Source organism: Podarcis bocagei, assembly GCF_964188305.1.
Source record: "Podarcis bocagei genome assembly, chromosome: 13".
Lineage (NCBI taxonomy): Eukaryota > Metazoa > Chordata > Lepidosauria > Squamata > Lacertidae > Podarcis > Podarcis bocagei.
Genome location: NC_138138.1, coordinates 43,569,320 through 43,592,650, shown reverse-complemented (window position 1 = coordinate 43,592,650; position 23,331 = coordinate 43,569,320). Strand labels below are relative to the sequence as shown.

At 44.3% G+C, this 23,331-nt stretch overlaps 3 protein-coding genes across 7 annotated transcripts; 1 reads left to right on the top strand and 2 right to left on the bottom strand.

Annotated features, from left to right (window-relative positions):
• The first annotated feature begins 1,273 nt into the window (after positions 1 to 1,273).
• Positions 1,274 to 2,238, top strand: LOC308571951 (olfactory receptor 11H6-like). The gene has a single exon (XM_081167609.1). The coding sequence runs from the start codon at positions 1,382 to 1,384 to the stop codon at positions 2,132 to 2,134; it is 753 nt and encodes a 250-aa protein (XP_081023735.1). The 5' UTR covers positions 1,274 to 1,381; the 3' UTR covers positions 2,135 to 2,238.
• Positions 2,239 to 9,199: 6,961 nt separating this feature from the next.
• Positions 9,200 to 17,985, bottom strand: TTC5 (tetratricopeptide repeat domain 5). The gene is made up of 10 exons (XM_081167559.1): positions 16,745 to 17,985; positions 15,773 to 15,905; positions 15,177 to 15,388; positions 14,816 to 14,966; positions 14,616 to 14,707; positions 12,570 to 12,626; positions 12,141 to 12,287; positions 11,815 to 12,029; positions 10,894 to 11,041; positions 9,200 to 10,138 (listed from the first exon to the last, which is right to left on the bottom strand). The coding sequence occupies exons 1-10, from the start codon at positions 16,862 to 16,864 to the stop codon at positions 10,019 to 10,021; spliced, it is 1,395 nt and encodes a 464-aa protein (XP_081023685.1). The 5' UTR covers positions 16,865 to 17,985; the 3' UTR covers positions 9,200 to 10,018.
• A 121-nt stretch (positions 17,986 to 18,106) lies between these two features.
• On the bottom strand, positions 18,107 to 23,251 carry CCNB1IP1 (cyclin B1 interacting protein 1). Of its 5 annotated transcripts, none has more exons than XM_081167564.1 (4): positions 23,124 to 23,251; positions 20,760 to 21,130; positions 19,643 to 19,967; positions 18,107 to 18,995 (listed from the first exon to the last, which is right to left on the bottom strand). In XM_081167564.1, exons 2-4 carry the CDS (start codon positions 21,054 to 21,056, stop codon positions 18,802 to 18,804), a joined length of 816 nt encoding a protein of 271 aa, XP_081023690.1. In that variant the 5' UTR covers positions 21,057 to 21,130; positions 23,124 to 23,251; the 3' UTR covers positions 18,107 to 18,801. The 5 variants fall into 5 exon arrangements, with proteins under 5 accessions (XP_081023690.1, XP_081023688.1, XP_081023689.1 ...); XM_081167562.1 differs by lacking the exon at positions 23,124 to 23,251 and adding an exon at positions 22,452 to 23,110; XM_081167563.1 differs by lacking the exon at positions 23,124 to 23,251 and adding an exon at positions 22,729 to 23,110.
• Between the last annotated feature and the right edge of the window lie 80 nt (positions 23,252 to 23,331).

Sequence of the window (23,331 nt, the reverse complement as noted above, 5' to 3'; positions counted from 1 at the left end):
TTCTTTACTATATTGCTGTATTTTATTGTTGCAATCTATTCTGGAAAATCACTTTGGGACATTCTGTTGTAGGAAGTGATTCAGTAAACTAATTAAACAAACTGACCTGTCTGAATATCACCATGCAAGTTTAAAACTGCAACAGCAACAGAAGCAATCTCAGAATTGTGTAATAGCAACTGAGACTTTAATTCTTCTCAGAATTAGTTCATTTTAAGTCACTTTCAGGGCCCCTTTTAGAGCTAAAATGTGGCAAGAAAATGTTGTTATGAATGAAAACTTTAAAAAGAATGTTTAAGGCAGTTCCCACCTTCCATACAAGTTTGAACATTATCTGCTTTTTACTATTATTTAGTTTAATGTACGGGCGTATTTGAAATATATATATATTTTTATATGCTATATCATTTTTTAAAATCAAAGCACTTTACTATAATGTCTATATATAATTAGCATATATAAAATGTTAAAATCAGAGGCAATCAACTAACTATAATGGTAAGAGTATAATAAAGATGATAATAATGGGGGGGGTGAGCAGGAACTCAAGAGAACTGAGTTCCCTTACCTTTTTTAAATTAAATATTTTTTTTTGTCTGGGGGCGCTGGAACAGATATACACCCAATGCCTGAGCCAAAAATCCACCTATATCTGTAATCAATAAAGTTGTGGCCATTTCTAATCCAGATCATTGACGGCTTGAGTTTATTAATCACATCTTACATTTAGCCACTGCAATAAACAAACAAACTTTGTGATGAGTTCCCCTACCTTTTTCCAGAAAAAACACAGATAATAATAATATTAATAATATCATTGCTACAAATATATAAAAGACAATGTACAATATTAGAGAGAAAAGAAGTGAACAATAAGAAAATGAACATATATAATGCATAGTCTCCACCTCTTTCTTCCCCCTGCCCCTCAAATTGCTAATCCCGCCAATTCTCAGGCCTATCCTCACAACGTCTAGACAAATCCTGTTTCGTTTTTGTTCTCTTTGAACAGTTGCCAGCTTTTTTTTAACCCTAACCATATAATCTTGCCTGCACACATCCGGAAATTGGCAGGGAGGGGGGAAGCAGAAGAGGATTGTGAGGTCAGTGTGTGTATCATTTGGCCAAGCTAAAGACCTTCCCTAGCAAAAGTTAACCATTTCCACACACCCCTCTGTGCCAACAGGGCCAGCACCCTTTGGACCAAGCCAACGACACCAGCTTGACGGCAGGGTTTGTCCTCTTGGGCTTCCCGTCCCTCTCGCCTGCCTCCCGCCTGCTCCTTTGCTCTTCGCTGTCCATTTGCTATGCCTTCACCTTGGTGGGGAACCTGTGCATTGTGTGGGCCGTCCTCTGGGACTCTCGCCTCACCCGCTTGCCCATGTACATCCTCCTGGGGAACTTCTCCAGCTTGGAGATGTGCTACGTAACCACCACGGCGCCTCGGATGCTGTGGGATCTGTCCTCGCCACTGCCAGGCATCATCTCCTTCAACGGATGCTTCCTCCAGTTCTACTTTTTCTTCTCTATGGGAACCACCGAGAGCTTCCTTCTCGCAGCCATGGCACTGGATCGCTACCTGGCCATCTGCCACCCGCTGCGTTACCCGATGCTCATGTCCCCCCGGTTTTGCTGCTCCCTATCAGCTTTCTGCTGGGCATCCGGTTTCCTGTGGTTTCTGGTGCCCATCGTGCTCATTTCCAGGCTCCATTTCTGTGGCCCAAACACCCTCGATCATTTCATCTGCGACCCAGGACCACTGCTGGCTTCCTCCTGCATGCCAGCCCCCGCCACAGAGATGGCTTTCTACAGCCTCAGCTCGATTGCCATCTTTGGACCCTTCCTCTTCATCGTGTGCTCCTACGCGGCGGTCCTCAAGGCAGTCATGCAGCTGCCTTCAGCCGCCTCGAGGCAGAAGGCCTTCTCTACTTGCACCTCCCACTTGGCGGTGGTGGGCCTTTTCTACGGCTCCATCATGGTCACCTACGTGGCTCCCGAAGCTTCAGGGGGCAGCAACAAGGTGGTGACCCTCTTCTATTCTGTGCTGACCCCTTTGCTCAACCCAGTTATCTACAGCCTGAGGAACAAGGAGATGAAAGACGCCTTAAGGAGAACACTGTTCCGGGGAAATTAGGGGCTTTGATTCGCGGGTGGTTGGTTTGGACCTTGGCCAAGAGATCGGGGCCTTTCCCTCTGTAGGAGCTACCATGGCTGGCTGGCTGGCTGGAAACAGGAGAGAGGGGCGAAATCCAGTTCAGTCGGCATTTAAAGGCAAACTTACCTCATTCCTGTTCCCCGAAATAACATCATGTGAAACCAAACACAACTAGCTTTTGAAATCCACATGAATTTTGCAGTTCAGCTGTCCATCCAGAAACATGTCCATAAATGTGCATATATTAGGGGAAAGTGTTGATGAAATGCATATGCTAAGTAAAAATAACTAACAAAATGTTATTATAAAATATTTAAAACGGGAAATAGATGGCCAAAGGTGTACATTACTAGCAATGCACACTAAAATGCTAATGATTTTTCATGATGACATTTTTTCTTAAAAAATAGAATAAAATTGCAAACTGACAAAGAAACATGACAATCAGAACCTAATATTGGATAAATGAGACGCTCAAGAAACCATCCATCCCTAGCTGCAGGTGATGAATTTGAGATACTGGCTACATACAAACACCTTTGAAGCACATTGCTTCCCCCAACTGTAGTTCACTCCTCAAAGAACTACAGTTGCCAGCACCCTTAACAGCTCCCAGTTCCCAAACAACCGTTTCTTTGCTGGAACTCCCATGTGTCAATTGCGATTTAAATGTGTGGTGTGCACTCAACTGCTAAATATTGTGGTGATATCTGTACAGTGCCGTTTCCTATACATAATAATGTTCAGTACTGTATTATTTATCATTTCATCATAAGCTGATTCATGATTTGCTTGCAATATAGGGGTGAGAGAGGCTTCCAACAATATGTAATATATAAACATATGTCAAGGTGGCATATATAAACATATATAAACATATGTCAAGGTGGGAGTTGGTGAGCAGGTCAGCAATAACTCACAACGTGTCTGTGAAGCTAACTCTTCATTCAAAGAAACAAAAACAGTGAGCACAGCAGCTCTTCCAGGGGCGCCGACTTATAAAAAATATTGGGGGAGCCCGCGAAAGCTCATGAATAATAAATAAGCTCATGAATATGCAGATAAAGTGGCGCCGCCTCCTCGTGAGCGAATAGGGGAGAGCGTGCTGCGCCTATTAATCAGCTCCGAAGGAAATTGGGTGGAGCTTTTGCTCGGGAGGGAGGGCAGGAGGCATGCAGCCCGACCCTGTGCATTTTGGGCTGGGGGAGGGGCGGCGGTGGCGCTCTGCTGGAGGGGCGCCCAAGATTATTGGGGGGGCAGAGCCCCCCAAACGAATTTTTGAGGGAGCTCGGGCCCCCTCAGGCCCCATGGAGTCGGTGCCTATGAGCTCTTCCCAGTAGGTCTTGCCCAAATGAGGCAGTTGTGAGGACTGAAGGTCCCCGCCTTCCCACGCTCTCTAAGTCTCCACCTTCTCTGGTTCCTTCCTGTGGGATGAAATCCATTGGTGCAGTCAAATGCAACATTCCTTATTTTCCTAGAGTGGGCACAGACAGGGGAACATCCTGTTCCACTGATTTAGAGCATCCTCCCACCTGGGAGATGGGCATGGCTCTGGCTGACTCCATAAAAGAGCCAAGTCCTGCAACCATTTTCTCAGTCGCAGTCTAGTTTTTGTCTTTCTTTTGTCTTGCTGTTCTTTTGCTGCCATGCTGCTCTCCTGCAGCCATTTTGTTGTCTTAATGTAATTTTGCTGCCTGCTGGCTCTCAGCCAGCAGCACATGAGTTCAGTCTCCCTATGAGATGAACTCACCGTTTATTATGTAACCGCTAAGCAAAGCCTGCCTTTCAGGGATCATATCGTGAACTGAAATGTGAGTAAACTTTTTGTTACTTTACTCAGAAACACTATTGTGTCTTTGTTCTTTTGTTGTTTGTTTGTTGTTTAGTCGTGTCTGACTCTTCGTGACCCCATGGACCAGAGCACGCCAGGCCCTCCTGTCTTCCACTGCCTCCCACAGTTTGGTCAAACTCATGCTGGTAGCTTTGAGAAAACTGTCCAGCCATCTCGTCCTCTGTCGTCCCCTTCTCCTTGTGCCCTCAATCTTTCCCAACATCAGGGTCTTTTCCAGGGAGTCTTCTCTTCTCATGAGGTGGCCAAAGTATTGGAGCCTCAGCTTCATGATCTGTCCTTCCAGTGAGCACTCAGGGCTGATTTCCTTCAGAATGGATAGGTTTGATCTTCTTGCAGTCCATGGGACTCTCAAGAGTTCTTTTAAGAGGGATTAAAGGGGACACCAGGAAATAAACTTAACTAAGAGATTCAAATGAATCTGCAAACTAGCTTCCAGCTATATTGAGGGGAATCTGCTCTGCTACATCATTTACTAGAGCAGTGTTTCCCAACCGGTGTTCCGCGGCACACGAGTGTGCCGTGAGACATCGGCTGGTGTGCCGCGAGATGCCTGGAGGGAGGCGGGCGAGTCGGGCGGCGAGAGGCGGGGTGGCGGCGGCGAGGAGAGGCCGCGCCTCCTGCTGCTGCCTGGCGCTCCTCCTCGCAGCCGGCAGCGCTGCCTGGGCGCCTCCGCGCGACTCTGCCTCGCTGGGTTTGGTCTCCCAGCAGAGACGGGTCACACGCGCACCTCCCTCCCTCCCTCAGCCTGCGCGGAGGGAGAGCCAGAGAGAGGCATCGCTCCTGCGCGGCGGGAGAGGGAGCAGCCGGAGCGATGCCCCAAACGAGCTGAATTCCGAGCGAGGGACTGAGGGGGGAGGGGAAAAACTTTCACTTTTGTGCGTCCCTCCCGGCGTGACGCTGCGCGCTGACGTCACGGGGCGGGGCTTTAATGGTGGTGTGCCGCGAGATTTTTTTTCAGTAAACAGGTGTGCCGTTGCCCAAAAAAGTTTGGGAAACACTGTACTAGAGTGAGTGAAGGAAGGATAACACTTATTCAATATATCCTTTCCTACTTGTTTCCTGCTTGGCAGGGGGTTGGACTCGATGGCCCTTGTGGTCTCTTCCAATTCTATGATTCTATGATTCTACTATTCTTAACATTCCCACATTTCCCAGGCAACCTGAGACCTCTTCACATTGTCTGCCTCTGCTCCGCCCTCTTCATGCCTCTTCAGGTTCTGTGAGACCAGAGGAGAGGGGAGCTTGTCCTATACACAGAACCTAGGAGATGCTTTCTAAATTGCATTTGTTCAAGAAAGCGGTCTCTCCTCAGCAGAGAGGGTCCTATAGCTGCTGAGAAAATAATGTCTCTGTGACTCATAATGTGGCCCTCTTTATGCTGGCGGCAAGAAAAATCAGGAAGAGGGATAGAACTTTCTTTATGTATGCTACAACAGCAGCAAGAATGCTCATCGCAAAGTATTGGAAGACACAAGATCTACCCACTCTGGAAGAATGGCAGATGAAAGTGATGGACTATATGACATTGGCTGAGATGACAGGCAGAATCCGCGATCAACGAAAAGAGACGGTGGAAGAAGATTGGCGAAAATTTAAAAGTTATCTTAAGGACTATCATAAACTTAATGAATGTTAAAGTGTTATGGTTCCTAGAAACAAAGGGATACAGTGATATAAGATCAGAATATAGAGAGGATTAGGATGACAGAGGTTGAAAGTAACAATTGGGAGTTGCTAAAAATTTTGGACATTGGGATGCAGAAAGGGGGGGGGTATGGGGAAGTCCTAGAAAAGAGGTTTATGAAAATATGTTATGATACTATACGTGTATGTTTGTCTTTTTTAAGTGTTTGTTTGTCTTTTAAAAAATTTTGTAAAACCAATAAAAATTTTATAAAAAAAAAAAACAGGAAGAATGAATTGGATAAAATTTCAGTAAATTGTAAGGTAGATTAGGAGGTCTAAATAGAATTGCATGGCATGTAATCATGGAGGCGCCCCATTTGCAGTCTCACTTGCAAAATACTGTTCTGATGGCTTATGCAGAGGCTTTGTTTACATATGCATTCTTTTTTAAATTGTATTTCTGATTTTCAGTTTTACACATTTCAAGAATTTTACAATTGTTTTAACATTTCAAAACTTAACTTCCTTCCCCTTCTTTCTGTGGTTCCTTATATTTATTTTTAATATTTTCTGCATATCCAAAATTGCTCATTTATTCATCTACCTTAAATATATACTCTTAAAAAACTGCAGGTTATTACAGCAATCCGGCCAATGTTCTTATCTGTTTGTAATTTGTTTGTAAATATTCCATAAACAATTTCCATTCTTTTATTTAAAAGTTTGTTATTTTGATTTCTTATTTTTCTGGTAAATTTTGCCATTTCTGTGTATTCCATTTTTCTTTTGTTGGGACTTCTTCTTCTTTCCTTTTTGGGGCAAATAACATTCCTGCCGCTGTAGTCACATACAAAAATAATTTCTATACAGTTTGGGGAGTTTACACATGCATTCCTTTGTTAAGTGTTTGTACAGTTTTGTTATGGCCTTTGGTTAGTACAATAAAAGCTTATTTTCTTTACATTAAACTCATTCAGAGGTTTGAGCAGGTCCGTATCTCCTGGCCTAATGTACGTAAAGAGATGAGTTGTAGAGCACTTTGTCCTAAAGAAAACAAAAAAAGACCACAAAAATTGCCAGCAATAATTCACTATCTGTCCCAAGCACTTATTTCAGTTCACTGCAGTGCTGAGATATCTTTTCCCTCAGGCCATCACACTCTGTACTCATCCCAGAAGTAACAAGGATAAGGTCCAAACGTATTGGTTGGAATCTACCCTTTCCCTCACATTCTTCTAAGCAGCAACTGCACACATCACTCCAATTCCCAGTTTAGACAGCCATTTCCTCAGGAGGATTCAGCTCCAGAAGCTTCCGTCAGTTAGATCAAGGAAGAAAAACCATATTGGCCTAATTAACTGGTGCCTGGATATGAACTCTTCTGGCAAGCTTTGTTGGGCTACCCTGCGGGAGCCAATTTAAAAGATGATCTGTAACTGCAACATTTAGTGGTGCCAAAGTAGAATGATTTTAATGGAGGAGTCGAGATGCAGTTCACCCACTCAATAGGTCACAGAAAAGTCACCTTGCTCTGTCGTCAGTTGAAGAGAAGGGATTGGTGGGGTGAGTTCTGCTCAAAGGAACTCTTTGAAATTGAGGAAAATATCAGTCACTTTTCCCAGCAGAGAACAGGTGATAGAAGCTAAATTTATCCTCTATGCATCAGTTTTGTTCTGCATGGGGAGGCAAGCTAGTATTTAGAGGGATGATTTTCACTAGTGAAATGGCACCGGGGGGGGGGGAGTTAAACCTCTCCTTCACCAGCCATCATATGCCCAATTCAAATCATCTTCTCTCCCCAACTGTTTTTAAAGGCTTTAAAAAGTGTAGTTTGGACCTTAGTGTAATGGGTTAAAAATGCTCTCCCTGTATAATTTCTGTTAAATTGAGGCACATTTTTAAAATAAAACTTTGTGCAGACACTAGGGGGCGATAGAATATAAAGGATGGGGGATACGGGAGAAAACTTGAGCATTAGTAACATGCAAAATATCTGCAGGTATTTTTTAAGTCTCATAGACGTACTCAGTTTTGCAAGCCACATCCAATCATGTAAGCCTGTAGTGAAACTCAGAAGTCTACATGCTGGACTGTGGTAATTATGGGATTAGTGCAGGTGATAGACTATAAGAGTGTTCCTTCAGCAATGCTCTCCAACCCGTTTGTTTTTTATAACAAGGGAGGTCAACATCTGTACTCTAGGACTACTCAATTCTCCACACAGCTGTTCAAGGGCTGACGTGTATTTTACCTCCATTGAGATCACCCACCACAATAAAGCTGTCGCCATGTTAGGGCTTCCTACATAAGGAGCCCATCGTAAATACGTACCTGTGCACAGGGCACATGTTAACACTGCTTGATTTTCTATGTTACATGAGTCAAAGAGAAAGATGTTAACATTTCATCATCATCTTTTATTTGTATCCTGTGCTCCCCAGCCAAAACCAGGCTCAGGGCAGCTAACATCCAATATGTAACATTGGTATAAAATCGAACATTAATTAAATTACCTCCTAAAAACAAGTCAGGATCAAATTAAAATCTAATTGGATGGCTTTCCACAGGATTAGGGTTGGGAACAGTAAATGCTCACCAGGCCCAACTGTTTACGCTGTTCTTATATGAGCCTGTGAGAATGATGGGAGGCCTCTTTCATACAAGTTCTTATACAAAAAGAGAAGGGGAGTCAGGCTGAGCCCTGACCAAAGGCCTGGTGGAACAACGCTGTCTTGCAGGCCCTGCGGAAGGATGTCAAATCCAGCAGGGCCCTGATCTCTTGTGGCAATCTCCCCAATTCTTGCAACCCTTCTTTCCCTTCAGAATGGACATGTGGGCAAACCTTTGAACCATTCCTCAATCAAAATTTGGTAGGTCCATCAGGGACTAAATGGCACTCCTTCCAGGAAAGGTGGATCAGCAAGGCAACTTTTACCCATCCTTCTTCTATAGCAAGGAAAGCTGGCCATACTCCCATGAGGCAAGTCGTCACTGCTCAGCCGTGGTGTCTCTCAGTCTACCCTAGACTGTGAACCTGAAGGAGCTTCTCCACCCCCATCATCCAGCCCAGAGACTGAGGTCTAGCTCTGGGGTCCTTCTTGCGGTTCCCTCATTGTGAGAAGTGAAGCTACATGGAAACAGGAAGGGCCTTCTCGGTAGTGGTGCCCACCCTGTGGAATGCCCTCCCATCAGATGTCAAGAAGATAAACAAGCATACAACCTTCTCTAGACAAGTATACAACATTCTGTTAAATTAAATCTGAAGGCAGCCCTATATTGAAACACTTTTAATGTGTGATACTCTGTTGTGTTTTTGTATATTCTGTTGGAAGCCACCCAGAGTGGGCTGAGTCAACCTAGTCAGGTGGGTGGAACTCAAAAAATAAAGTAACAACCACCATGCAGGGCTGCTATGAGGATAAAACTGGATCATGTGCTTTACCCTGCTTTCAGCCTTGCTAATCAAAATCTTTTTTAATCTTTTTTAATCTTTACCCTGCTTTCAGCCTTGCTAATCAAAATCTTTTTTAATCTTTGTTATGGGAACCAAACACAAGGCATTGCCCAAAAAGCAAAGAATGCAGGTTTTTATTGGTTAAAGTAGGGAACAGAAAGAGCAGAATATGTATAAAAATTACAAAGTCGAACTCAAAACATTGCCAAATAAATACAGATGTTATTATCTCCTGTATATATACACACACACACACACAATAAAAGACAATGGGGGCTAGTGCTCAGCCAACTGGGATCTACGAAAGACAGAAGAGCCAAACAAGCTCAAATGCCCAAACTCAAGTGAAATGGAAGTTAAGGTGAGAAACGGGCAACAGGGTCGCCCTCCCTAACAGTAGAGATGGGGCAGGCCTGGTGTTGGAAAAGTGGGAAGAGTCTAGGGAAAGACATGGGAGTGAGCTGAGCAGCCCTGCTGATTTTTCAGACTGACTCATGAAGGCTAATTCTTATTACTGCAGAGGATCGAGGCTAGGCTGATGCATAGGGAAGTAGAACTAGAGGGAGCAAAACTAGGGCTTAACCCTGGAGTCCTGCAATTCCCTCTCTTGTCTCTCACTCCTTCAACCTAGTGTCTTTGAATGTATGATAAAAACAAATCCAACCTTGCTGGGCCCTAGATAGCCAAGGTAGTGTCCTCCAGATGTTGTTGGACAACAACTCCCATCAGCCCCAGCTATCATAGCCAAGGAGGAGAAATGCTGGGAGCTGTCGTTCAGCAACAGCTGGATGACGCCGCCTTGGCTAACCCTGCCCCAGGCCTTTGATTTTCTAGATCCTCTGAGAGGTAGCAGGTTCTGCCTGAAGGCCAAGCACCACCAGGCAGGAGAGCAGTCCCCCCACTTGCCGTCTCCTCCTCCTGCCCCCTCACTTCATTCACTTTGTGCCTGATACGCAATGGTGGCTGCAGCCTGGCTCTGGGATCCTTGCACTTTGCCATTCACCACTAGCAGGAGAGGCGTCTCCACCCGGATGCTAGAAAAAGTAAAACTCTGAAAAAGAGGAATGGAGAAAAGGTTAGGGTGTGGAGGAAGGATTCAATCTAAGTAAGGCCTCCCTCCCTCCAAACCTTGCTGACTGTAACTGGGACTACAGGGACTATTTTCAGGCAAGATTTGCTTACATATTGGCAAATTCAGGCAGCGTAATCACAGCTGATGGAGAGAACCTTACACAACAAAACCAATGTCTCCAAAAGACCTGACATTTTGCGATAAGGAAAGTGACAGGAAAATGCACTGGGACAGTGTTAACACTTGCTTAGGTGTAACGTCTAGCTTTCCTGCAAACAAATCAAAATGAACTACGCATTAAATAGCTGGCACTGTCTAATCTCCTCTACAGGCAAATCAGGACAAATGCTCAAATAAGCAGGTTATCTGAAAACACACACACACACCCAGATTTACACAACTTCCAACTGAAACAAAGTTTTTAAAGTGCCATTTTAAAAAAGACATGGAGGCTTCCTCTCCACTTGAAATCTTTCTCCCAGAATGACTGATCTGGGAATGGGTGGGGGGAAATACATAAGAACAAGGGGGTGCCAAGACAGACAAGATGACGCCAGTAAGCCTCGAATTGTTGCCTCTGCTTTAAACTGTTTCCATCACTTGTGCATTCAAGTAATTCTGTGCTGTCTCTTCCAACTACCTCTTTGGAGTCTCTGGTTGCATCACGAGCAACATGGAAACAGGTACATAATAGAATTTGAAAGGGCCAAAGAAAGAGCACAGACGGAACTCACCTTGCCTTGGTGCTGGATGTGATGATGCTGAAGGTGAGGCTCAGGGATGGCCACCGAGTCCCCAATCAAAACCCCCCAGCTTTGCGCCATGTTGTACACAGTGACAGCAAAACAGGGGCCCTCGGTGGAGTCAGTCAGGCCAAAAGTGCTGTTTGAGTAAAGAGAGGAAAGAACAAAATATGTTTAAAAGGAAGTATCAGTCAGGTTGCTGGATGGGTAGACAGGGAAGTGGAAAGATCAAGAGATGAGCAAGATGGATACTTGCCCACACAGCAGAGCCCAAGGAGCTGGTCATGGTTGATAAAGCTCAAGGACAGACTAAGCATCTTGTAGGTGTCATAGTCTCCAAGCTCAACAGAGAGTTCCCTGTTATCCCATCAAAGGTAGTTTCTCCTTATTAGAACTGCCTTACTCTACAGCAAGGACGGACAACCTCCAGCCAGTGAGCCAATCTTAGCTTGTGTGGTCGTTTTCCCCAAAACATGGCTACCACTCATAAGCCAACATCAGTTGTGATGTCAGCTGAGTTGGCAGGTGGGTGAGTGAATTTGGCCAGCAAGGCCAATCCTGATAAGGATCTGGCTCATAGAGCCAAAAGGTTTTCCACCCCTGCTCTAAAGAACCAACAACACATCAAGCTGAACACATTTCAGAATCAAGATTAAGGTATTCTGTTTAAGCAAGCATCTGGTGGCCTCCATAATGATGTGCATTTGTGGGATAAGCTTCCACAGCTTTTTGCTACTTTTAAATAATTATTGAAACCTATCCCAAACCTATCTTCCTAGGGAAGAATATAAGCCCTAACAAACTATGAAGAGAGCGGGATAAAGCTAAGCAGGAAGGAAAAGGTGGATATAGTCCGGGGGGGGGGGGGGGACATAGGAAAAGATTCCAAGGCAGGATGTGGCAGAAACTCACAAGGGCACCTTTTCCTCTGTGGTCAGACTGAACAGCACCTTCCCCAGCACCACAACACCAGAGTTAACGCCAGACCTCAAGGTGCCCAGGGGGCGCTGTTCCAGTTGCACCTTCTGACCCGAGGGCCCTTGGTAGCGCCCATCCCCACACGGGCCCAGCTGGGAGGTACGCAGGTTTCCCAGCATGCTCTGCAGCTTCTTGCCTTTCACTTTTCCCTGCAAGGAAGAAAAGCAGCATGGTGAGTCACCTTTGCATTGTTGGACGATGCTACATTTGCATGGGTCAGGCAGTGAAAGGACACCAAGTCTTGTTGCCGTTAATAATACCTTGTTTTCAAGGAGGCTGGTTAGCCGCTCCAGGAAATCTACAAGTTGCTGCTCCCGTTGGCGTGGTTCCGGGCAAGCTGGATCAAGGGCTGCTGCCTGTGCAAAGCCCTCCAGAGCTTCCATGTAGTTTTCTTCATACTTATATAGCTGCCCCCAAAAACAACAGAGCAGAAGGTGATAAGCTAGGGTCACGTGGAACTTACACTACTATAGAAATAGGAAACTGCAGGCACAGGTCAACTAAGTCAGAACAAGGGCAGAGATTGAAAATCGGTCCCTTGATGGTAGCCTTAAGATGTATTTCACTTGGAATTGCCAGCCCCCCATCCTCTAACCAGACCCACACTTTTCAGAGTTCTCCGCGATAGGTCAAGCACAAGGCAGCCAAGCCTATCTTGCCCCATGACTTTTCCCATCCTTTCTGCTCACCGTGGCTCGATTAAGATGTAGATCTGGATTACAAGATGCCGTGGGATCCACCTTCTCCTACAGAAAGAAGACCAAGAGAAAGGCATGAGCATCCACCATCACTTCCTCTGTGAGGACACTCTCCCCCTGCTCCCCAAGCACTTTCCTCCACAGTCATTTTTGCTTTTACCAGCTGCAGACCAAAATCCCCACCCACCCACCATCTAACGATGCATATTTATTAATGGCCCAATGGCAAATCATCACAAACCACACCTTTAGCTACCTCATTTTCTTTCCCCTTCATTGGTCCAGCTCACAAAATCCACAGAACAGTTACATAAGTAACCAATCCTGACATGTGTTGTTCCAGGTATTTATATGCTCACAGGATTACTCTGGAAAGTTATTGCATGAGTACCAAATTTTGTTTCTAGGCTGCCCCTAACTATTGCTATTGGGCAACTTTAGCCTTCATTTTGATCTCTTGCACTTTTCCAATATGTTGGTGGGTCCAGCTGGGGACAGCAGCTGAGCTGAGCAAGAACCACTTTACAGATATGCCACAAAGTCACGATTTAGAAAACCAGGCATTCTTCTACACCAACTACTGTCTGCCTCTATCTGCCTCTATTCTATTCAAAGCAGGGGAGCACAAAATTATGCACCGTGATCTGAATGTGGATAGATGTTTTTCTCTCTCACACACACAGTACTAGAACCCAGGGTCACCCAGTGATGAGGAATATTGGCAGATTCAGGACAGACAAAATAACTTCTTCGCATACTGCATAGTTAAACTTTGATACTCACTATTATAATATGTAGTGGTGGGCACCAATTTAGCTTTAAAACAGGATTATAAGAATTCACGGAGAATACAGATCTCAGGGGGTACTAGTCATGGTGGTTCTATATTAAGATTCAGAGGCTGATGTCAGAATACCAGTTGCTAGGGTTCACGAGCACAATTGCGCTCATGCCCTGCTTATGAGCTTTCCGTGGGCATAACTGGCCACAATGAAAACAAAATGCTGAACCCAATAGGCCTTTGGTATGACCCAGCCTTTGGGCTCCTATCTCCAAATAACGTCTTTTGTCAGATGCTAAAAAATAACAGGAGGTGAATATCCTCATCATCCTCGGTATGAGAACTTCGCAAGAGCATGGCAAACTTAAGCTAGTGAAGACTGCAACATCTTTATTTTATTTTGCAAAATGCATTAATCGCTTTACATTAGAAATATCAAAGCAATTTATGAAACAGGAGGGACCTTTAAAAACAACATGTGTATCTCATTTTTGCCTTACAGCAAGTTGGTTAGGTAGACTAGATTGAGGCTAGGCGTGTATATGCAGCAAAAGGAAGTGGCAGAATGCCGAAATGCCACCTCAGCCTGCAGACAGGAGGTGCCCTTTCAGTATCCTTGCCTGTGTAGACAGACAGTATGCTGTAGTGGTTAGTGTGTTGCACTAGGACGGAGGAGACCAAGATTCATATCCCCACTCAGCCATGAAGTTCTCTGGGTGACTTTGGGCCAGAAACTATCTAACCTACTTCGCATGACTGTTGTGAGGATAAAATGGGAAGTTGGGTAGGTGTGGGAAAGAGAACCGTGTATACTGCCTTGAGCTTCTAGGAAGAAAAGTGGGTATCAATCTAAAAAATAAATTAAAACAGTTACATAACTAGCATTCCATGAAAAGATTATAGCTCCAGCTGTGCAAGTTTCTCACTTGGAGAGAGGGTTTGCTATTTATTTTATTTGCGTGGTTTTACTTAGAAGAACATTAGAAAATGCATCTCCCTGCATACAGTCAGAAGTGACTTAGCCTGTTCCACCCCTTCAGAGTGCAACTTGCTCAGGTAACCCAGTAAGCTTTGAAGGCAAGGAAGGATTTGAAACTGGGTCTCCCTGCTTCCATTGCCAGCCCTCTAATCTGCCGCCTAGAACTAGCCATTTCCACCTTAGCTCCTGGCAATGTAGAAGAGGCTTAACCTGGGCCCCCAACCCCCTCCTCCCCACCATACCACAGGCTTCCTCTAGAGTCCCCTCCAGCACCTACTGCTTGGGCATAGGCACTCAGCGCCTGCTGGGAGATCTTGGGGTTCTGCCCTGAATTGAAGAACAAGGAGAGGTAGGCATTGCCCAGAACATCTGTGGAATACAGAGAGCATAATTAGCAAGTTGCACAGCCGGTTCCCTTCCTTGCTCTATCCCATCCCACCTCAGGACCACCTGAAAAGGGGCGCATGACAGACTCACACCAGGAGCGGCCATCGCGCACATCCATCTGCACCGCCAGCTTGGCCTGCCGCACGCTGTCCATCACATTGTGTGCATGCTCATCAGCAGAGTTTGTGCGCAGCTGCCTCAGCACCATAGAGAGATTCCGCAGGGAGGCCTTGTTCTTGCACTGAAGAGAAAAGGGGCAGGAGAAAGACAAGGCTTCTGCAATTAGCAAGAATTCAAATCCTACCTAGTGAAATGCAAAATATGACTCTCACTTCCCCAAGGTATTCCTTGAGGTATGTCCTTTGGCTTAATAGTCCTGGCTTGAAGTGCCAAGCAGCTCTCCAAACTAGAATCACCGCTTGCCCAAGGGAGGACTGAGGGGGGGACTTACATGGCTAAGCGCTCCAGAGAAGCAGGTGTGGGCAGCAGAGACATCACCCTTTTTCCAGTAAACTTCCCCTAACTGATTCCAGGCTTCTACCAGTTCTGGGTCCAGCTTGACAGCTTTGGAGAGCAGCTCTTCAGCCTGGGCATTATAATCTGGGGACACATTCAAGGCTTTCCCCTTCAGCATCAGTGTGTGAGCTCGACCCTTAGACAGGCCTAGCAGAGGATGGGAGAAAGAGAGATGCCGTAAGTGAACTGCAAGTCCATGAAATCCACACTGTGCTAGAAATTCAGTCACCGAGCTCATCCAAAAGAAATAATAATAATAATTTTATTATTTGTACCCCGCCCATCTGGCTGGGTTTCCCCAGCCATTCTGGACGGCTCACAGTAGAATATTAAAAACACGGCAAGATATCAAACATTACAAACTTCCCTAAACAGGATCATACATAACCACCCTAACGCCACCCGGAGCACAAATAATCAGGAATGCACAATAAAAAGGACACCTGCAGAGCCTCACAGCACATGAGGAAGGAGGAGGGGGAATGGTATACAAGTTGGAGAAAGGAGAATGCTGGTTCTGTTGAGATTTACCTTCTAATGCTTCCATTTTCTGAAGAGTCTTCTCCATCTCTTCCTGTACATCCTGCTGCTTTTTCCCAGCATCTTCCACCTTGTGGCTCTCAAAATAATGGTCTCGGAAATGATATAGCTGGTCAACCAGTTCCTATCAGGAAATCGCCAAACAGGGAACGTTACCATCAAACCACAGCAACAACGTCTTGCCGATACACAGAATGCACCGCAAACAGAAGCTAAACACACACTTGTCTATCACTACCTTGACATTTGATGGTGGTTAACGGATGCCAAAGGAAGCATGTATGGGAAATTTGTGCAAAATGAGGTGTCTTTAGTTTTCCATTCAATATTGTTCGTTTCCAGGTTCCAGCAGTCTAGAGTTGCTCAGGCACGAGCCAAAAAAAACCCCCAACTTTTAAAGACATGGCTGAGAACTCCACACCCTTGATTTCAATAACTAAGCTCTGAAAGTGATAAGAAAAGGGGTTGAAATAAATGACCCTCAGGGAATTGGACTAGATGCCCCCCCCCGCCAACGTGCTACGAGTCCTGGTCCTCAGTGGCTTGAGGGGCGAGCAAAACCGAAGTACAAAGAAGAACGGGCAGAATCCAATGCAGTCAAAAGAAGGGGCAGGTTGCACCCCCTTCTCTGCATGGTTTCCACATCCACATTCCTCCACTCCCCCTCTAGCTACATCTCCTCCCACATCGCTTGAAGTATTGTAATGGGGGGGGGGAGATTCCTGCTGGAGAAGCATATTCGGCAGCATATTCCCAGTAAAATGAGATCCGGGTGGATCCTGACACAGTTAAAACACCTGCACGGAGCAGGATGGAACTCCTGGCTGCTGCTTCCATGTTTTGCCAACTCGGGAGGGGGGGGGCGAGGAAACTGTTCGGATAATATATTGACTTTAGCAGAGGTCAGAGGAAGAAGAAAAACAGGTAGGCTTATGACACGGCGAGATGTTTTGCTCGCCCTACCTGCAGACCTTGCCGAGCTTGGGGGTTTTCTTCTTCTTCCTCAGCCATGATCGCTCGAGACTCTCCTCCGTTTCCTGTTATTCTCTTTGCTTGCAACCACGGAGGCTCCTGCAGAGACATCTAAAGGACTGGAGGCCAAACTGCAAGCCACAAAGAGAGGAATCGACCATTGTTCCTGGAAGCAGTAGGAATCATCCTGGCCGTGTTTAAATAAATGTTTTGCTTTACACCTGCGTGACAGAGATGTACCTTCTTTTCTTATGCTGTTTCATAGCGATGGTGTTTTGAAAGATAACAGCCGTCCCTTATATTCGTTAAAATAAAATAAAAACAGCTTGTTCCCTGCCCAATGGAAAATATTCTGTACGTGCTCTGAGACACTGTTTCTGAAAGACGAAGCTGCAGCTATTCAAAAGGAAGCTTGTCATATTTTTACTTGTGTATTTTCAGCTGTATCTTATGTGAATTGCTTACAGGTTTCTGCGATACAAATGCCATGAAATTACATGCTGTATTTACATTTCATATTAAAATGTTTTCACTAGCAAGACAGAATCCAATCCTTTGCATAGGTGGGCATGCTTAAACCCATTAACTTCAATGGTTTTGTGCAAAAATCATGAAACAGGTTGTGTCTGGGTGCTCAGTGAAATTTTATTTTTATTTTGTATTCCTCCTCTGCTTTCTTTCCCAAGAAATGGATGTTTGTAATTATGGTAATACAGACTAGTTACCCTTTATGCATCTTAATCACTCCATTCTATATATGGTGAGGGTGACATCAGAAGTGTGAATACAAAATCAAATGGTGATTAATGCAGGTAAAATGCATAGAATCAAAGGGGCTGGAAGGATCCAATTATCTGATTTGCAGAGCAATACAAACTCATCTGAAGTCTAGTAAATGCCTAAAATTTTAAAACAGGCTTCCTTAACCTCGGCCCTCCAGATGTTTTTGACCTACAACTCCCTTGATCCCTAGCTAGGCAGGACCAGTAGTCCGGGATGATGGAAATTGTAGTTTCAAAACATCTGGAGGGCCGAGGTTGAGGAAGCATGTTTTAAAATGACTAACTTTAAAAAGCTATTAGAACTTAGGTTGTATCCAGTGCTAGTCCTACTCAGAGTACATCCATTTGAATTAATGAACCTGTTAGTCATGTCTATTCTACTCTAAGTAGGACTAGCATTGGCTACAACCCTAAGTTCTAACAGCAAAAACTGCTCATAGTGGTATGTACCAACAAAAAGTGTGTGCACACTAATCAGAGGCAAACACACCAGGCATATTAGATTTTTCCTCCCCACCCCACAAAAAACCTCAACCCCACCTGTTTCAATAAGCAGTGAACAAATTCAACACAGGCTTGCAAACATGTTTATGCACGTAACTGGAGAAAAAAGTACCATTACATTACAACACAAATGTGGCAGTTCAAAGCAATAATCGGGAGGAAAGATCACATAACACATTAGTTGCAACAATATAGTAATTAAACAATTAGGCTGTAATCCTGTACATCTGTACCCAGACTCCACAGAATTCAATAGACCTTATTACCAGGTAAGTATATGTAAGATTGCAGCCTTGGTGCCAGAAAAAAATGACATGGTGAAGCAAGCTTTCACATTTCACTTTAAGGAATCATAATTTGTGTGAGAGCCAGAGTCATAATCGTATGTTGCAGGGCAGGAATTAATCTTGCTGAGTAATGGAACAATGACAGCATATATGCAACAATATCTAGAGGTGCGGGTGGCTATAGTAACCATTAGCAACAACTGGAACACTCTGCTGAGAGAAAGAAAGAAGCTTAGAAAGGAATTGGTTTTAACTGGAGCATTTACTCCTTTAGTCCTCACTGCAGGCTCTCTTCCTTTAAAATTTGCTACTTCTGAGATTTCAGGAAATTTAACGCACATTAGACTTCACTGAGATCTGGCCTGTGGGTTCTTTTAAAAGCCTCAAGCCTGCAACGAGCATTTCAGTCCAACAAGCATTTCATGCCTAACCTGGATATTCAAAAAGGCCTAAACTTGTCAACATAAGTTACAATTTATATTCTCTTAATTTTATATGCCTTGTTGCCTCCTGCTTGCTGTTCCAAACCATTGCCAGGAGAGGTAAAGAAGCTGTTGCCAGACTGGCCCAGTGGTGGAGAGGCAGCAAAGAAGGGTTTGAAATGGAAGTCCCCATCACCACGCCAGTCCTGGATAGGTGTTGCATTCTCAGAGAACCTGGCAGCATTACCTAGAACATGTGAACAAGAGATATTGTATTAGGGGGATTTAATCTACAAGTAAGCCAATATTAGCCACAGTAGTATGTTAACACAGAGAATACTCAATATATGCCTACAGTTTTACTAGAGTAGAGTAGAGTAGACTGATGGATTGATTGTTAAGCCTCTCTGGGAATTGTAGCTCTGTGAGGGAAATTTAGGAATCTCCTTTTGACTCCTTACAAACTACCATTCCCAGAAATTGAGGCAGGAGGCTATGGCAGTTTAAAGTGGCAAGATCCTGCTTTAAATGTATAGTGTAGATAAGGAAATGATTAGGGCATATTCAGTGAGGTGTGGCACTCAAGAGAATTAACCACAAAAATTGGGCAAAGTTCCATTTGCTTTGCTAGGAGAGACAGAAGAAATGAGTTGGTAACATCATCACCATTGTCATCATAATTTATTATTTATATGCTGCCCATCTGACTGGGTTGCCCCAGCCACTCTAAGCGGCTCCATGTGTCTGGGGGCAAAACTATACTTTTCTAATATACATAGGATTTCCCCATCATGCCTATGTTTCTCTCATATTGCTCTTTGTGGGGAAAAAGTTAATTGCACTGAGTATGCTAGTACAAGTTTAACTACCCAACTGAAAGGCCCCTGTCCTTACCCAAAGAGAAACCAAATACAGGCTGGATAGGAGGCTCTTGGCCTGCCTCCTGGTTGGCCACAGCAATGTTGCGCAAGCGTAGGCTGTCATAGAGGCCCTGCAGTTTCTGGTACTGCCGATTGCGCTCCATGAGTTTCTCTGAGAGCTCAGTGAATTTCTTTTTGTATTCTTCCAGTACTTTCTTTAGGGAGGAGACCTCACTCTTCATGGAAGTCAGCTCCACATCTTTGCTCTGGAGTTGCTGGGTGTAGACTTTCTCCATCTGCTTCAAGTGACCCTCTGCCTTGCTGTAGGTATATTCTTGGTATAAGCGCTCCTGATGAACCTGCAAGGATAGAAGATAGAGTAAGCAGGAGCATAAGAGCCACTGTGATGTCAGGGCTGAGCAATATGTGCTCGATGTATTCCCCCCTCCCTTGATTCTTCCTCATTATTTTTCTTCCTTTCTCTTTCAGCTGAAATCTCTAGCAGAAGTTGAGCAGATTGGAGGCTGGAGTAGTAGTACAGTCAAATCTCAGTTGTCAAACGTAATCCATTTTGGAAGGCAGTTCAACTTCTGAAATGTTAGACAACTGAAAACTGAAGCGGAAGCCTCAATAAAATAAGAAAACTCAAAATGGAAGTCACGTAACACGTTCAGCTTCCAAAAACCGGAGCAGTTACTTCTGAGTTTTAGGCGTTCGGGAGCCAAAACATTCCAAAACGGAGGCGTTCAGGGACCAAGGTTTGACTGTAGCAGTAGTAAATTTAATGTCTATACCTCCCTTCATCTAAGGATCACAGGGTGGTTTACACAACACAAGCATGCATAACATAGTAACAAAACAAAGCAAAACAACAAAAGAAAAGAAAAGAAAAGAAAAGAAAAGAAAAGAAAAGAAAAGAAAAGAAAAGAAAAGAAAAGAAAAGAAAAGAAATAACCCCCAACACACAGAGTTTAAAAGGCCATAAATTGTTTAATTAGCCAAAGGTAGTTTCTTAACTATTTTATGTCTGGTTTTTCTGTTACAAATCCACCCCAATCTGCATCTCCTCTTGATAGTGAAAAGATAGAGTACAGCTAAATTTTCAAAACCTTAAAATTCCATTGGTGGAAACCTGTTCAAGGAGTGTTTACCTGGTATGTCCAGAAAGCCAGAGCCCTGGAACTGATGTCCAGAATAATCTCTGGTCGCAGTCCAGATAGAACCATGGCTTTGTATTCCTCAGAAGGACTGAGTTCTGTTCGAACAATATCCAGTTTACCAGAAAGAGCACTGGTACAAGCAGGGCAGACTGCAGGCGAGCGGCTAAATTCCCCACTGCCATGTTGGTCACAGAAAATATGTGAGCAGGCTGTGACCCATGCGTAGCCTGAAAGTTTGACTCGGCATTTGCGGTAATTGCAAAGAAGCATATCCTCACAGACTGACATGTTTGATGGAGCCAGTGCAAAAGTTTTACAAGTACTTTTTATGTGATGGAAAGGTAGCGCTCACCATACCACACCTATAAAATGAAATAAGTATTAATGCTAGGATTTTCAAATTGCTTATAGGCTATGGCTGCCTGGCGGAGAACTGGACTTAAGATCATTATATGTTCATTTAGCAGATCTGCAATTCAGATTACCTAAAAGATTGCCTCCTCCTATTACAATACTGTATATGTCTACCTGAACCTTAAGATAGTCTTCTCAGGCCCTGCTCCTGGATCCCCTAATTGAAGTGAGTTGGATGGGTTCCAAGGACAGGATCTATTCAGTGGTGACACCTCAGCTACAGAATGGCCTCCTCAAAAGATGTCTGGTGCCTTTTTCAGCACCACATTAAGACATTTTTTTATTGACTCAGGCTTTACTATTGTATTTTGAATCCATGCAGTAGCTCACCCCCAGCCACCTGAATTCAGTGGCATATTGCCCACAGCTATCATGGCCTTTGACAGTCAATAAATTTGTCCAGTGTCTAAGCTCATCTAAACAAGTGACCATTGCCACATCTAAATCAATGTAAATAAATAAAAATCATGTGACAGCAAATTCCATAAATTATGTGCTGGGTACTGAAGCATGTCTTCCAGACTTGGTTGTAGGAGATCATTTTTATAGTACTAGTTCTGTCATGGACTTTAGGGAGGATGCTAGGCAAGTCATTTTCTCTGCCTCAGTAAGATCCCCATCTGTAACATGGCATTTATTTTGTCCTGTTTCACAGGATTGTTACAACAATGAAAGCATTGTAAAGTATGTTGCAACTTTGACATACTGTACGAAAAAACAATCCGTAGTACTTTCTTTACTGTCAGTGAGTTCTAAAGGGGGAATATATTGTCAAATTTTTTTTGGGGGGGGGGTGGAATCACAAAAGGAGTTGTATCTGTTATTCAGACTTGGAATAATCTCAGTGAAACTAATGGATCAAGGGTTGTATCTGTCGAGTTCCATTCATGCAATAGGACTTCCCCTTCCTCTCATGCACCCCCAAAATCTCCAGAGATCCTCCGAAACGGGCTTTAAGGGTGCACAGCGGGCTGCTGAGGAGATGGAAGCTTTGTTGCACAAGTAGAACAACAATGTTGAATACAACCAGTGCTTTCGTTTCATTGGGTTACTCAAAGGTACGCAGTACTGGCAATTCCTTTTAGCCTCTTTGGTTAAAAAGTGTGACACTTAATGTAACAACTTCATGGCGAGTACAGGCACCAGTTTTCTAGGGGGGAAAGCACTGGATACAACCCATACTAAGTTCCATTAATTTCAGTGGGCCTACTCTGAGTAGATACAGCCCAAGGAGTGCAAAACAGCCAAGAGACCAATCATCCAGTTCACCTTTTAAAGCATATTCGAAACACACTGTCCCTTCCAACTCTGCAATTCTGTTGTTCTTCTCCTGGAAGAATTCTAGGCACTGCGCTTTTCCCTACAGTTGCACTTTCCAACGAATAACAGTGCCCAGAATTCTTTGAAGGAAAGGATGCTCTTCACCCTCCACACCCCATGCCCATCCACAGAGGATTTTTTAAATAATATTTATATACTTTAAAAACACACACACATTAAGCCCACTTTTTATTCGCAACACATCAGTTCAATACTAAAACACTACCCATGCTTCTTTTTCCTTATAGTGGGAGGCAAGTCCCAGAAATTTAACAGACTTTAAATTTCCCTTCAAGGAGCATAAAATCCTGCTGGATCAGACCAAGCAGCCCCGTCTAGTCCAGCATCCTTTTTCTCACAGCAGCCGACCAGAAAATGCCTTTGGGAAGCCCATCGACTAGATAAGATTAACCAGATGTACTTCAGCCTCCCACACAGCTGACACGGTGTGAACAAAAAGTGGCACTCTTGAGTAAACAATGAAAGTTCAGCGAGTAGCTATTTTTGGCGGGGTGTAAAAACAAACAAAACCCTGTTGTTTTAAAATAAAGTAAGCCCGGAAGTTGCTGCTTTTGTGACGTAATATACTGAACTCTTTCGAACGAGGTATTTTATACTGACGTGAGTGCGCAGGCTTGTGAGGCAGTTATTTACAAATGGGAGCTAGAAAGATGGGCGGTGGGGGAGGGGGGGAATAGGCAGCGAAGAAAAGGCGGGAAAATATGTAGAACGCCGAGGTTGGAAAAGAAGATGCTCACGCGCCGCCTCTTGATTGGTCCCCCCCCCCCCGCGTCTCCAACGGCCGGAGCTCGCGCTGCTCTTCAAGCCT

Excerpts from the sequence above, each read along its gene's own strand:
- CCNB1IP1 (XM_081167564.1), bottom strand. The coding sequence starts at position 21,056 with ATGTCAGTCTGTGAGGATATGCTTCTTTGCAATTACCGCAAATGCCGA. Across the intron at positions 19,968-20,759 it reads TGGCTTTCTGGACATACCAG|GTTCATCAGGAGCGCTTATA; the intron begins GTAAACACTCCT and ends CTATCCTTGCAG. Across the intron at positions 18,996-19,642 it reads TGTATTTGGTTTCTCTTTGG|GTAATGCTGCCAGGTTCTCT; the intron begins GTAAGGACAGGG and ends CACATGTTCTAG.
- TTC5 (XM_081167559.1), bottom strand. The coding sequence starts at position 16,864 with ATGTCTCTGCAGGAGCCTCCGTGGTTGCAAGCAAAGAGAATAACAGGA. Across the intron at positions 14,967-15,176 it reads TCTCTGGAGCGCTTAGCCAT|TGCAAGAACAAGGCCTCCCT; the intron begins GTAAGTCCCCCC and ends TTTTCTCTTCAG. Across the intron at positions 12,627-14,615 it reads TGAGTGCCTATGCCCAAGCA|GAGAAGGTGGATCCCACGGC; the intron begins GTAGGTGCTGGA and ends TTCTTTCTGTAG.
- LOC308571951 (XM_081167609.1), top strand. The coding sequence starts at position 1,382 with ATGTACATCCTCCTGGGGAACTTCTCCAGCTTGGAGATGTGCTACGTA.